The 13,963-nt window shown below is 32.3% G+C and overlaps 1 protein-coding gene across 1 annotated transcript; it reads right to left on the reverse strand.

Annotated features, from left to right (window-relative positions):
- Positions 1 to 12,253: 12,253 nt before the first annotated feature.
- On the reverse strand, positions 12,254 to 13,670 carry LOC149536160 (protein SRC2 homolog). Its single transcript, XM_089805224.1, has 2 exons — positions 12,496 to 13,670; positions 12,254 to 12,406 (listed from the first exon to the last, which is right to left on the reverse strand). Exons 1-2 carry the CDS (start codon positions 13,092 to 13,094, stop codon positions 12,352 to 12,354), a joined length of 654 nt encoding a protein of 217 aa, XP_089661350.1. The 5' UTR covers positions 13,095 to 13,670; the 3' UTR covers positions 12,254 to 12,351.
- Positions 13,671 to 13,963: the final 293 nt, after the last annotated feature.

Genomic DNA, 13,963 nt, shown 5'->3' on the forward strand with positions numbered 1-13,963 from the left:
CATTAAGTATTATTTCTATGTCTTTATGATGCTTATCCCTTTTGGATTCTCTACCCCCTATCTTAATGGTTTCTACCCCTGCATTTTTGCTAAGATCATGCTTGAAACTTTCCTCACTCCCTTGTTTTGTCTATAGTTATCTCTATCTCCAGTTGAGCTGAAAGGGAGGCATTCATGATGAACCTTAAAGTTTCCCCTCCTTGATATGTATAGATAGTAGTTCCAAATATAATCAACGGGAGTGAGGATGCAACTTCTCTTATTTTCTCCTCTTCTAAATCAGCCCCTACAGGGGATTCTACTATATCAAAACCTCCCTTTTCCTTATTAAGGATAATTTGTGTGTCCATTGAACGATAAGGAAATGATTGTGATGTGAATATCAGGATTTAACTGTGTGATTTTTGAGTCAAACTCGATGACCCATGTTTCATGAGTAGTGATTCAACATGAATCCATCTCTCATGAGAATAAATGGAACACTTAGCACTCATTGGATCTAGGTGATGCTCACAGGGGTGAAGCACCGAGACTTCCCGGGAGGTCACCCATCCCAGTACTACTCCAGCCTGAGCGCGCTTAACTACGGAGTTTCCTCCACAGTTAAACCCAAAGCTTGCAACCCCATTTGAAATCATCTCCTACTTATCAAAGGAAATGATTGTTGTAGTTCAAGTTTTAAAAAAATTATTTAATAATTGCCTTCTATTATATCAAAATCTTGCATAAAGTCTATAATTCTAGAATTTTTGTTTGGTATATTGGTATATTCCACTTCATAACCTTGAATATCTAGAGTGAATATTTCCTCCACTGTTTCTTGTTGGCGTGCTAGCATTTCTGTCCTAACCTTTTTGGCTATGAGATCTAATTTGAATTTAGGCAACAATAGTCTTAGAATTAGATCTCTTAGTGGTATGAAAGGATTAGAATCCAAATGATGTCTAGACAAAGTCAATTTCATTATTCTTATAGAGGGTGGTTTTGACCTATGTGATTTTTGAGGATAAGAATGGGAAGGAATTCGAGTTTTAAGATGATTAAATGTTTCTTTTTTCCTCTGCATCTTTTAGATTTACAATAATCCATCCCTAATCATCAAATTCATTCTTCACTAATTTAGAAAGATTCTAGGCATCCAAGTTTGGAATTGATTTGCAGTAAAAGTAGCGAGCATATTTTGTGCACCTAAAGATAAAACATTGTTTGTCAAATTTTTCCCTAGCCACCTTGTTTGCATATATATAAAAAAAATAGAGTTCATATTATTCATTTTAGTTGTCATTGATTTTTAAAGAATTTGATAATTATTTCCATAAGACATTAATTATAAGACAATACTATTTAGATCAAATTACAAATAACATTATTTCTAGAGAAAACAAAAGGGCTTTATAGAAAGTGAAAAGAGCAGTTCGTAACCACAAGAATATTAACTCACATCTACTAGGGCATAAAGAGTAATCCTATCTTTTTATAGTAATTAGAAAAATCACCAATTTAATGACTTAAATTTTTAAATCCAAAGTATTTATAAATAAGGAGTACCTACTTTTGTAATGAATAGTTTATGCATAAATTATAGGCACAAACCTTTAAGCGTATGCTCTAATTTTGTTTCAAGATGGATCTCCTAGGTAGAAATTTGTTACAAAAAGAACCCCCTTATAGTGGTGATCCAATTTGCCACTTCCCCATTAAAAAATGATTTATTTTTTTACTGGAATTCATGATGAATGCAAGTGAACTATTATGCCTACAGTAATTGTATAAATTAAGATTTTCTAGCACCCCTGATATCTTGGATCCTTATGGTTGATTTAGAATGGTCTTAAGATCTAATTTTTTGCCTACTATAGAGATGATTTCTTGCTACTTAATGGTAATTTGTTGTGATTCTTGAGGGTATCTGTACCTTAGTTTAATTCTCCTTGTGTATTTACTTCCAGCCTTATTTTTGTTATTGAAATGACCCATAGTTTTGGTGAATTCTCTTGTAGTTTGTTGAATGCTCTTGCAATTCACTATATCTCTTAATTCAATGTTGTGTTCACTATGATTGCCCTACCTTGTTTGTACTTTCTTAATTTCAACACATATTATTGTTATTATTTAATCAATTTTATCTTATTATGTTTCATAAGTTTAAATAAAATAATATTTAGGCAAGGTCCTACAACACAATGATAATTTGTGAGCCTCTTTTTTGGGAGATATTGGATTCAAATCTACTCGAGCTTAATACATAATAAAAATTAATTACAATAAATTTAATAACAACAATTAATCTAGGGTTCCACCCATTACCGATCCAAAAATAAAAAATAAAAAAATATTTAATACAAGCACAATGTTTACGTCGATAGTAGCATATGCTGTATAATTTCATCAATGTGATAGAACAACAATCCTTTTTTGTTGTTACTATTTTCTTTACTAATTGTATAGATGATGTCTCATTTTATCTACAACTGATTTGAACAATTTGTAACAAATGCACATCATCAATCTATAACAATATGTTGAATTTTTTTCCTGTGAAAATCATATCATACAATGTATAACAAATATAAATTTTATTTGCAAGTGAGGGACAAATTACTTTTTTATTGTTCGGTACCATGAATTTTATATCAGCATGTCCCTCCGTAAAGTTCTCTAATAAATTGTTTGTACTTGAAGCTTGTCTTTTGTGGGAGGTCTTGGGTTCAAATCTACTCAAGCTTAATACATAATAATTTAATTATGAAAAAATTAATAACAATTAATCTAGGCTTCAGCCCATTACTGATCCAATAATAAAAAATATTATTATTTTTTATTAGCAAAAGAAAATTTTCCCTATATGTTATATAAAATACTTTTACAAAATATTTTACCCCATTCAGAGTTCAATCATTGGGGCCAAAAGACCAGGGAAGAAAACCCCATGTTTTTCCCTAGACATTTTATGTCTTGTTTACATGTTGGTACATTTGCCTTTGTTTCTTGGAAAAGGTCTTTGAGAGGGCATACCCTCCCTTACATTTGAATCAGTTTAAGAAAATACTTACCTCATTTCTTTTCTTACCTAATTTGGGAAGGAATATAATTGCCCCTTAAAATATGGGGTTATTAGGAAGGCATACCTTCCTTTTACAAAGTTGATGTATACATTTAACATGACCCATTATCTAGGTTTACAGAAGATCTTTATGCATACTTGATTATATTCTTTGAAGAATAGATGATTTTTAATCAAAGCCTCTTTTTGGTACGTTGCATTGACTTATTTGTTTATCTTCTTTTGATGTTAAGTTTCTAGATTCCTTCCACTTTATGAGTCCTTGCATCTTTAGATACACTTCAAGCTTTTAATTAAGGGTTAGTCACAAAAAATCATTAACAAGAATCTATATAGATTAACATTGGATAAATGCCCTTATTTATATAGTTGTCTTTTTTTCGGTTTTGGATGACAAGATTCTTTACAATGATTGAGGGATGTTACGTTAAGAGATTATTTCTTTATTATATTAATAATTTTCATTGATAAAATATTTTCTAACTTTTAATTTAATAAATAATTTCTTAAATTGGTATTTTCTGTTGTTAAGTTTTAATTATTTTGTAGAGTTTGTAACTCAGAGTTCCTTATTGCATCTTTAAAGGTGAAATTAATAAATGATGGCTACTTTGTGAATCATTATGTTCATCTCAACAATATATTCTAAGTTGTACTTTGATCATATCTAGTTATTATGAGTTTGAGGTTTGTTTTATTTAGATAATTTAGTCCATGAGATAACTCTCCTATTTCCTATGTATCATTGTAACATTTTGGATTAATTTAGTCACTTTGTGCTTTCCATTGAATCTAATATGTATGTTAACCCATGAGTCTTCCCAAAAAAGTGCATAGTCTCCTAGACCTATGTCCCAAGTTAGATTTTTTGATATTACAAGGAAACAGTTCATCATGAAATTCCAAACTACAGAGCCTCTAAGTGGATTTCTTGTTCTAAAGAATGATGTCAGATTAGAGTTGTTCAAGTATTTGTTGTGTAAAATTTTGGCCCATTTTCTTTCACTTTCCTAACACATTCTCCATATCAATTTGGCACCCAATGCCTCATTTTGTCAACTCCATTTTTTATGCCAAGGCCTCCATATTCTTTTGGTTTGCAATTTTTTTTCCAATTTTATCAAGGCTTGTCTCTTAGTATCTAAAGTACCTTGCCAATTTTATTTTTTTAGTTTACTATCTAGATTTCTTTGGACATTTTTGGGGAGGGGGAGACATGACATATGAATGGTTGGTATAGCAAAAACAATTTCTTTAATCATTGTCACTCTATCTACTTTGTTTAGCCATTTTCCTTTCCAACATTTCATTTTCCCGTCTGGTTTATTGTTATGAGGTTCTATGTTTTGTTCTCTTTGGCTCCTTTTTCTAACATAATTCCTAAGTATCTACATGAGAATGTTCCTTTCTTATATCCCATGAGGTTGTGGATAATCATTTCATGATTTGGGGTAGCTTTGAGAAATAAAATCTATGACTTGTTTGAGTTAACTTTCTACCATGAAGATTTTGTGTATGTATTGATGATGTGTTTAAAGTTTTGGGCCTCTTTACTTGTGCTTTCACCCAATAGAACAGTGTTATCAACAAATTGTTGATGTGTGATTTTAGGTACTTTAAAAAAAAACTTGTATGCTTGTTATCCTTCATGTTTATTGAGTCCCTTTTTTGGCTATGTTGAATGCTTCAACCATGATTATGAATAAGAAGGGAGATTTTGGATCCCTTGGTCTTATTCCTCTTGTGATGCTGAAGAAACTCTCTTGTGTGTCATTTATCAGGAAGAAGATTTTGAGTGTAGATATACAATTGTATATTAGGTTTATCCCTTGATGTGAAAAGCCAAAGGCTTCAAGGGTTTTACATAAAAAATCACCAATCAACTTTGTTCTTGAATTATGATTATGTCATCAAAGATGGATCTACTTGGGAAAAATCCTATCTATTCTTTTGATATTAATTTAAGCAATACTCTTTTTAGTCTCTTAGCCAAGAATTTAGATAAGATTTTGTAAACTATATAGCATAGTGCTCTAGGTCTAAAGTTACATGGTTCTTCATGGTCATTATTTTTGGGGGCTAGTTCTAGGAAAGTATTATTTAATTTAGAAAATAATGATCATGATTTTCTTGTCACTTTAATGGCTTCCCATAGTTCATGTCCCAAGATAACCCAACATTTTTGGAAAAAAAAATCTTGAAACCCATCTAGACGGGGGACTTTTTCGTGTTGATTTGGAAGAGGGCTTCTTTGACTTCTTTTGATAGTTTTTTGAACTTAGATATTTCTTATCTTCTATTGTTAATAATTTTGGGATGTTACTTTGTTAGAAATGACAAGGTTGTCATTGCACCAAAAGATCAACCTGTCAATGTCCGATACAACCAATAGTCTTATAGAACCATAGGAGGTAGTTAAGCCATGTCATGAATCCTATAAGGGATGCTGTCCCACTACCAAAAATCTCTCTCCTAGTGTCACTTTTCATGGCCTATGAGATTCAAACTTGTGACCAAGCTCTGATACCACTTATTATAAGCTAAGGTTTTCGTTGCACCAAATGATTGACATGTCAATGCCTGGTACAACCAATAGTCTTATAGAACCATAGGAGGTGGTTAAACCATGTCATGAATCCTACGAGGGATGTTGACCCACTACCAAAATACTTATCATCTTATTTTGCAATGTTAGATTTGACGATTCATAGATATTCAAGATTTCGGTTAAGTGCGTTATGAATACCTCTACTATTTTGTTAGGATTTTCCACTATGTCCCATTCATTATCCTTGATTTTGGTTATTATGTTGATGTTTCTCTTTTTTAAGGTGTTTTTGTGAAAAATAATTGTATTCATGTCTCCTTCTTCTAGCCATGTCTCTCAAGGTTTGTATTTCTAGAATACTTCTTTTGCTAAGATGATTTCCTACTTGGTTAATAGATCTTTTCCTTTTTTATATGTGTGATTATTCATAATTTCGTGTATTATTACCTCGTTAGTTGTCTTAACTCTTATTTTCTTCCTATATTTTCTTTGAATATGTTATTAAAGTGATTCTTATTCCACTTAAGGATTTATTCTTTAAGTGATTTTAGTTTGGAGATAAAACAAAACATTTTAGACCCTTCAAAATCATATTCGTGTCACCATTGTTCTACCCTTTTAGGAAGTCTTTGTCTAAAAGCACATTTTTCACATTTAAAGGGGATTCTAGTTGGTTTGGTTGAGTCTCCTATTTCTAACCTTATTGGGAAGTGGTTAGACCTTGAGTTTGGAAGGATTGTAGTTTTGAAAGAGTAGTTAAATTTTATTAGATCTCTTTTATATATAAATCTATATAGTCATTCTGTTATATTACAAAATTTTGTTCTTCTATTATTCCATGTGAATATTCCGTTGGTTATTAGTATGTCTATTAAACCATAATTTGTGAGCCAAATTAAAATATGTCATGACTTGTGTTATTGTTATCATTCATCCTAAATTTTCATCTAAATTTAGTAGTGCATTAAAATCACCACCCAAGAAGAAGTTTTCTCTATGATTGATTTCCATTAAATTATTGATCTCTATCCACACTGCTTTTTTATATGTTGTAGGGGTGAGTCCATACACGTTAATGAGAAGGAAATTTAAATCATTTCTATAACTATTGATTTTATCCCCCATCCAATTTTTGTCAAAAATTTGTACTATGAAATTAACCTTTCTAGGGTCCCACATGATATCGCTTCCTCTTGATGCTTCATCAGATTTTATCAGCTCTGCCTTCCACACTCCTAAAGTTATTTCAAAATTTTCTCCCTCTTCTCTATTTGATTTGGTTTCTTGGATTACTAAAATTTCTAATTTAAAAGTTAATAGATTGCATTTAAGTAAGCACTATTTGGGTATGTGTAAGATCATGGTGTGCCAACAAGTGGAAATCTAAAAATATGTAGTTCTGAAATGCCTTAAAGTATTTCAAAATCTATTCTAACTTTTTTCCTATCCTGATACCAAACCAAAATGTTATTACCTTTATAAGGCCTAGTATTTCTTTGGATACCAACCCTACATGGTCAACTTTAAAAATGTCTTGAAAACATGTTTTTGGCTTGTTCTTTTTTATTTTTTACTTCAAACATGTGTCTGATGAATTTTACTTCACCCAAATTTGATGAAATGAAAAGGGTTTCTTAAGACTATTCTTATCTTTCCATAAATGTAATGTCTATCAAATTACAATTTTAGTAAGTAATTATTATTCATTTTCTAATGGAGTTATATATAAAGCGTTGATTGACACACTAGTTGAAAAATAAATATAACTTTCAAATGGTATAATATTTTTGAAATCCAAAAGATGTCTCACAGTCACATTATATACTTCTTCTACTATAAGGAAAATAAAAGAAAAAATAAATTTTGTAAAGTTTTAAATTAGTTAAGATGGTTAGACATGAGAGTTTTTATATTCCAAAAATGTTATAAGAGAAAATTCATAATTAATTAATTATTTAAAATAAAAATACCCAAAAATATGTGTCACATTCGAGCATGATTCTACTTCTTATATCTAAAATCTTATAAAAATATATTATCATTTGATTTTGATTAAGGTGGTCAGAGATATGCCTACTTCTTATTTTTGTCTTGAAATTGTTGTACTATTGCATTAAAATTCAACATTTTGAACAATCAATTTTTTCTTTCTTCAGATGAGGCCTAATAGTTTAGAAACTAAATTCAATTTCATACAAATTAATTTTTGAACAGTTTTTTTATTGAGAGTTCATAAATTTTTTAAAATTATACATCAAGTTGAGATAACCCTGATTTGCTAATTTTTCATTTCCACTTAAGGGCATAGTTTGGTTGACCATGATCCTTCACATACCTACTTGTTAGGGGCATTTAAGCCCCTAACATTCCATTTTGTGAGTTTCATGATTCTTTGCGAAAGCTCTTCCCCTTCAGAGTCTGTAATATATCTTTGATTTTCTTTTGGTTACTAACCTTACCTGTTGTCATTCTGAGCTCTGATAGTGTCTTCCTTCCTCACTTTTTGCCTCTTTTTTTGCATTTTGGTTGTTCTATACCTTCTATGTTATTTGGTTTGGTACTAGCATTTTGCACGTTGTTTCTATAGCTTCATCCTCTTTTTCCTCTTTTAGCTCCTGAATAATATTGTCACTAATATTCACCTCTATTTCAGTCTCTTTCCCTACTTTATTTGTGGTTATTAGAGGATTTTCCTATTTACCTTTGTCAAGGTTTTCTCCTTGATCCTTTTTAGACATTCACTATTCTTGAATGCAAATTTTTTCCCAAACTTGGGTTGTTTTTGCTTTAATGTTCCATAATTTATCCTTGTAGTTACCATTGATTAGGTCCTTTAAGTAGTTTGCTCCTTCTTCCTTTATGAGTGTTTCTACTTCTATGAGGATGTGCTCTATAATCACTTCCTTTAGTGCTTCATTATTTTGCCAATCTTTTGATTAGGCATCTTCCTTGAGAGGATTTGTGCCTCCCATAGGTGTTTGCCAAAATTTGGAGAGCTTTCTCTCTTTCACTCTCTCCTATTTTTTTCACTTTTCTTATCTTTTTTTTTGGGGGGGGGGAGGGGTGGGGGGGTGGTGTGTTATTTCTTTACCATGTTTTTCTTCTGCTATTAAGTTGAGAGGGCTATTTTGGTTCCTTTCTTTTGAAATATTTATTGGAGTGGTTTCAACATTATCATCATGTTTTTTGTTATCTACATGGGGGTTGATCTATTTGTTGTTCTACTATATTGTTTTTATTCTTTCTCCTTCCTTTGTTGGTTGTAAATCTGGAGTTTGATTGATCAACTCCTTTTTGTGATATTGGACTTATTTCTTGTACCTCTTTTTCATTTGTTTCTTGTATATTGGTCATTATTGTTTGTTCTATGTCATCACTGCTTTGTTCTAATTTATATATCATGGTGCAAACTGCTTGATAGGTTGCTTGATGGTGTTCATTGTGTGCCTCTTCCTATAAGATACGGCAACCACTTATGTCATTATATGTTAAATTGATATTGTTTCTCAATAGCCTGTAAATTTGTTAATGTTTCTCTTGATATCTTTTGGGTATGAGTTTTGCAGCCTGCACTATGTACACTATTGAAGTTTATTTATGCTCTCTTGAATATTGTCCTCTTCTAGAATGAGTATTTTTATTGTATTCTCTGAATATTCCTTGTAAGTGTTCTGGTCCTTTTAGTGATTTGACCCCTCTCTAGTATTATATTGAAGGTTCACATTAAGACTTTGGTTCATTTCTTCTTCTATTATTTCTCAATCTTCTATATCCCCTTCTGGATAACATATTATGTTGTCAAGTCAATGTTTTTTATTATCATATTAGTTTTGCATGATATGTTCAACTATGATTTCTTGATGTTCCTTTGTTTCTATTTGCTCCTTTCCCACTATAGGATATGTGATTTTTGGGTATAAGTACTTTCTAAATTTGTACTTCTATGTGTATTCTTGAAGCTTGATTCATTAGATGTTTTTTTAGATTTCTTTTCTAAGAGAGATATATTATGGATATTGCCTTCAAATTTTACATATTGTAAATTATATATATTGATCTATTAGTTATAATTTTAATTATCTTTTCTTCTTTTGGATGTCTGGGTTAATATTAACTAAGATTTTAACCTCATTTGTGTTAGTGAATATAGCTTCTATGCCTGATAAATTTCCTATTGAGGATCCAATTTTTTTTAAGAAGTGAGGGTGTAGAAATTCTATTGGATAAGATTTAAAAAATAACCATGTAAAGAAGACTTAGATTGCTAACAAAGTTTTCATCTAAATTTGAAAACCACTTAATAAAATTGGCAGTGAAACCTTTTAGGAAGCAGAGTGATCTAGTAAGGATTTCATCTATGATTTACTTATTTCTACATTGTAAATAAACAAACATTAGGAAAGGGGGGTGATATTTACCTGATCAGTACAAAAGGCTTTTAACCATTTTAATAGCTTAGGATTATCATTCTTAGGCCTATTCTAGAAAGCATAGATTCTAAGATCGTTGCATTCAAATCATCGATCATCGCTATGTTTATTGTTGATAATAATTGTATTATTTCTTGAGTTGTGAAAATTATTGGATTTGCTTGATGCAGAAGGAAGTTCTTTGGTTACTACCTGATCTGTCCTATTGTTTGTGATGCTTTCCTTTTACCTTATCTTCTTGTGTGTTTTGGTTCATTGAATGTTGTTATTACTTATTCCTTTGAGGTTGGAGGATTTTGTTAGTTGAAGGGTTTTGGGTTCTAGGGATTGGGTATTAGCGAGGTGAGTTGTAGGAGCTTGTGGTAGAAAAGGTTGGGGGGTTTCTTACGTAGAGAGTGTTGATATCTTAAATTGACATTACCCGTGTTTCTAATGGTTTGATGGGACCTTGATCTAATTCCAAGAGGTATCTGGTTTGCCCCTAAGATCCTAGGAAGGTGCCTATAGTTTCTAGCCATTTTTCTGTTGTGTCTTCTTTTATTGATTACCATTTCCCATCCTTCTAAATTGTAGGATTTAACATTTTTTGGGTTCCCCAGATAGGATTAGCTTGGATACTAGTAGCTCCTATCTTTTGGAGTGAAGGCCCTCTAGTAGTAAACCCTAATGAGGTTATGAATGTCTCTTTTGCTAGGCTTGACTAACTATTGACTAATTTCTTAGCTAGGGTTTTCTCATTCCTAATACTGAATCCATCTATCTTGTGAGGGTTACCATCTAGATCTCTGGAAATGAGGTTTGGTTCTTGAAAAGTGACCTTTTTCCTATGGTGTATGTGTTGGGGAATTTCTTGCCCTTGCTTTCATCATTGTTGGGGTTGGCATGAGTTTCTTTGTTCTATGCCCCTTGCTATTTCACATATATAGTTTTGGCAAAAAAATAACTTTTTCTTCGGCTATTGGTGGGTTCCTTTGCTTTCCCCTATTTGCTACTACGGGATAATGGGGATCTCTCCTAGTTTTTCTAGTACCTTCGTGGCTGGGAGATGCTGCAAGCTTCCTCAATGCTTCGAAGCTATTGCTTGTGGGGATATCACACTACCCTGTGGTAGTGTTTTTGCCACAAGAAGTATATTTGTTATCAGAACCTTTGAATTTGGTAAATACTAAATGGTAATAGATTGTTTAATTTAGTATTTACTATTTTAACTATCACTACTTATGTATAATTCTTTAATTATAAAAAAATTAATACACCTATTATAACTATAAAAAGCACAATACTCATTATAAATATTATATTTAGTATTTATAATAATAATAATAATAATAATAAAATATTAATTTATATATAAAGTTAAATCTATTTATAGTTGAAGGTAAGTATTTAGTCACTACTTGAGACTTGTTAATGATGAAGTATAACACTCCTTTCCAAAAAAGATTGTGAAAAACAACTTATACTAATGATTTATAGACTTAAACATCACACTAAAAATATTAAATAGTAAAAATTGACTTTTTTTATAGCTTAATTTTCACCTTATAATGTTTAAGATTAGTCCGATTAGCCCTGGCAAAACATTCAAGGGAAACCCAGAAATAATCTCGATGACGAGATTATTGAACAGAATTTGGAAATCTCGAACAAATCCTGGGAAATTCTTCACCATTAAGTTATGATTTATGACCAAGGCCATCATATATAATCAACAGCTTGATCTAAAATTTCATTATTAGTTTCAAGTAAGTCCCATCAGAGACGGCGTGGACAATGAACAAATATGCGAGCTGTGCGCAGAATTTAAGAAGCTTGGCAGAAACTCATACTAAGTATCAGTTTTCAGGAGTTGAATAACATTAAAAGTTGAAATGGGAAATCTGACATTTACAGATTTTAATAGGAAATTAAGAAGATAAATATGATGTAATTATTGAACAGATTACAGAAACTGTGTAAATTCTTGTAAATTTCTTCACTATGAACTAGGAATTCATTGGCAATGTCACCATAATCAATCAACAGCTTGATCTAAAGTTACATTTTTATTGTTGAAGCAGTGCTCATATCAAAGAGGCACGGACAAGGAATAGGTAAGCTCTGCGCAGAATAAAATAAGTTCAGCTGCAAAATCCTGCAATAAACTGACAAAAATTGAAATGGCGGTGTTAATGGTGTGAATATGTCAATCCAATGGGTTAAAATAGTTACAATATATCCAATATATCTCTTGGATTCATAAAAGACTACCACTGGTCCGATTTTCCTTCTCAGCGATGAATATCATCAGAGACGGCATGGACAAAGAATCAGTAAGCTCTGCTCAGAGTAAAATAAGCTAGGCTGCAAAAATTCTCAAATAAACTGACAAAAAAAACAAGAATGATGTTAATTTTTCAGTACAAAGAAATAAATGACTATTTTTTTATCTTTCGAGTTCGTAGACGACTAACGCTGGTTCGATCTTTCTTCTCAGCGATGAATAGCATCCAACGCCCTGCTTGACAGAACAATCGAGGGATTCGACCTCGGGACCTTCAGCCTTGGACTTGTGAGTAGGATTTATCACTGAGACCCAGGAATCCGCTGATTTTCCTCTGTGATAAACAATATTGCCTTTGTGAAGATGTGCAACGCCTTCATCGCTTTTCTCGTCGGCAAGTACAGACGCAATGTTGAGAATTCCCTGAGGACGGCCACTGGGGCGCCGCACAAGAAGTGCACAGAAATTCAGGGCATTTCCCTTGGCCAGATCCGATAACAAAACCCTTACGCTTCCCAGCAGAGTATCCTTGATGCATCCAACGCAGTAAATGTCCACATTTAGGGCACAGGAGTTGCTTTGCAAGAATCGATCATCGATCCTCAACATTAGCTTGTCGTTCCAGGTAGGATTCACACCTCCGGCACAGTCGATCCGCGTTGAAACCTTTTCGTCGCCGCGGATCCACGCTACAGCGTAGATTTTCAATTTGCGGCCAAAAAACAGACGGAGCGGCTTGTGCAAATCCTGCGCAGAAATGATATTCAGCTCCAAATGCTTGCACTCCATTAGAGATCTGAGTTGAGAGTTCAATCTTTAGGAAGAAAGATCTCGCTTTTGCTGTCTCAGGTACAACCCTAACTTGAAACTTCGCCAGTCTTTTGAAGAAAGATCTCACTTTTGTTGTCACAGGCGAAACCCTAGCTTGAAACTTCGTCAATCTTTAGGAAGAAAGATCTCGCTTTTGCTGTATCAGGTACAACCCTAGCTTGGAACTTCATCAGTCTTTAGAAAGAAAGATTTCAATTTTGCTGCGCCACTGCAACAATTCTGTCACCAGAGAGTTGACAGTGGCTAGAACGAACAAAGCCTGCAACAAGTTTCGTACTTGTCTACTGCGCTGATTTTATATCATGTACTGCAGCTCGTGAAAATCTGAATTATTTCATTTTCTACAAGTTTCGATTCTGAGGAGCTTCTCAGAACTCTGCAAGAACAGTCATTTCAGTGCTGGCATTTTTGTGATTCTTGCTGGACTACGACCATTAAATTTTGTGAATTGAATCATTTTGTAATTTTATGTGCCATCCTCTTTTTCCGTGTCAAACAGTCAAGAAATTCACTGGAGCTTGCCAAATTCAAGCTGTCAATCAGCTCATACGTTTTGCATTTCATAGGTTTTTGGTATTTTAAAAATCTTTGACATGTAGATAAAATGAATTAAAATGTGTTATTGAAATATTTTTAGTTAAAGGTTCTAGTTGGAGTTTCATTTGAAAGCAGGTCTAATCAAAAGAATTTTGGTGAAAAGTAAAAATTTTAAAAAAAATCTTTGGCGTAGAATCTGGTATAGTTACTTTAATAATTTGTGAACTTTAATTTAAATTACATATATTTCAGTTACAATAGATTTTTCCATTAAAAAGTCATTTTTTTCT

This window comes from Cupressus sempervirens, chromosome 10 (assembly GCF_028749045.1).
Source record: "Cupressus sempervirens isolate cs-2001-9-10 chromosome 10, ASM2874904v1, whole genome shotgun sequence".
Taxonomy (NCBI): Eukaryota; Viridiplantae; Streptophyta; class Pinopsida; order Cupressales; family Cupressaceae; genus Cupressus; species Cupressus sempervirens.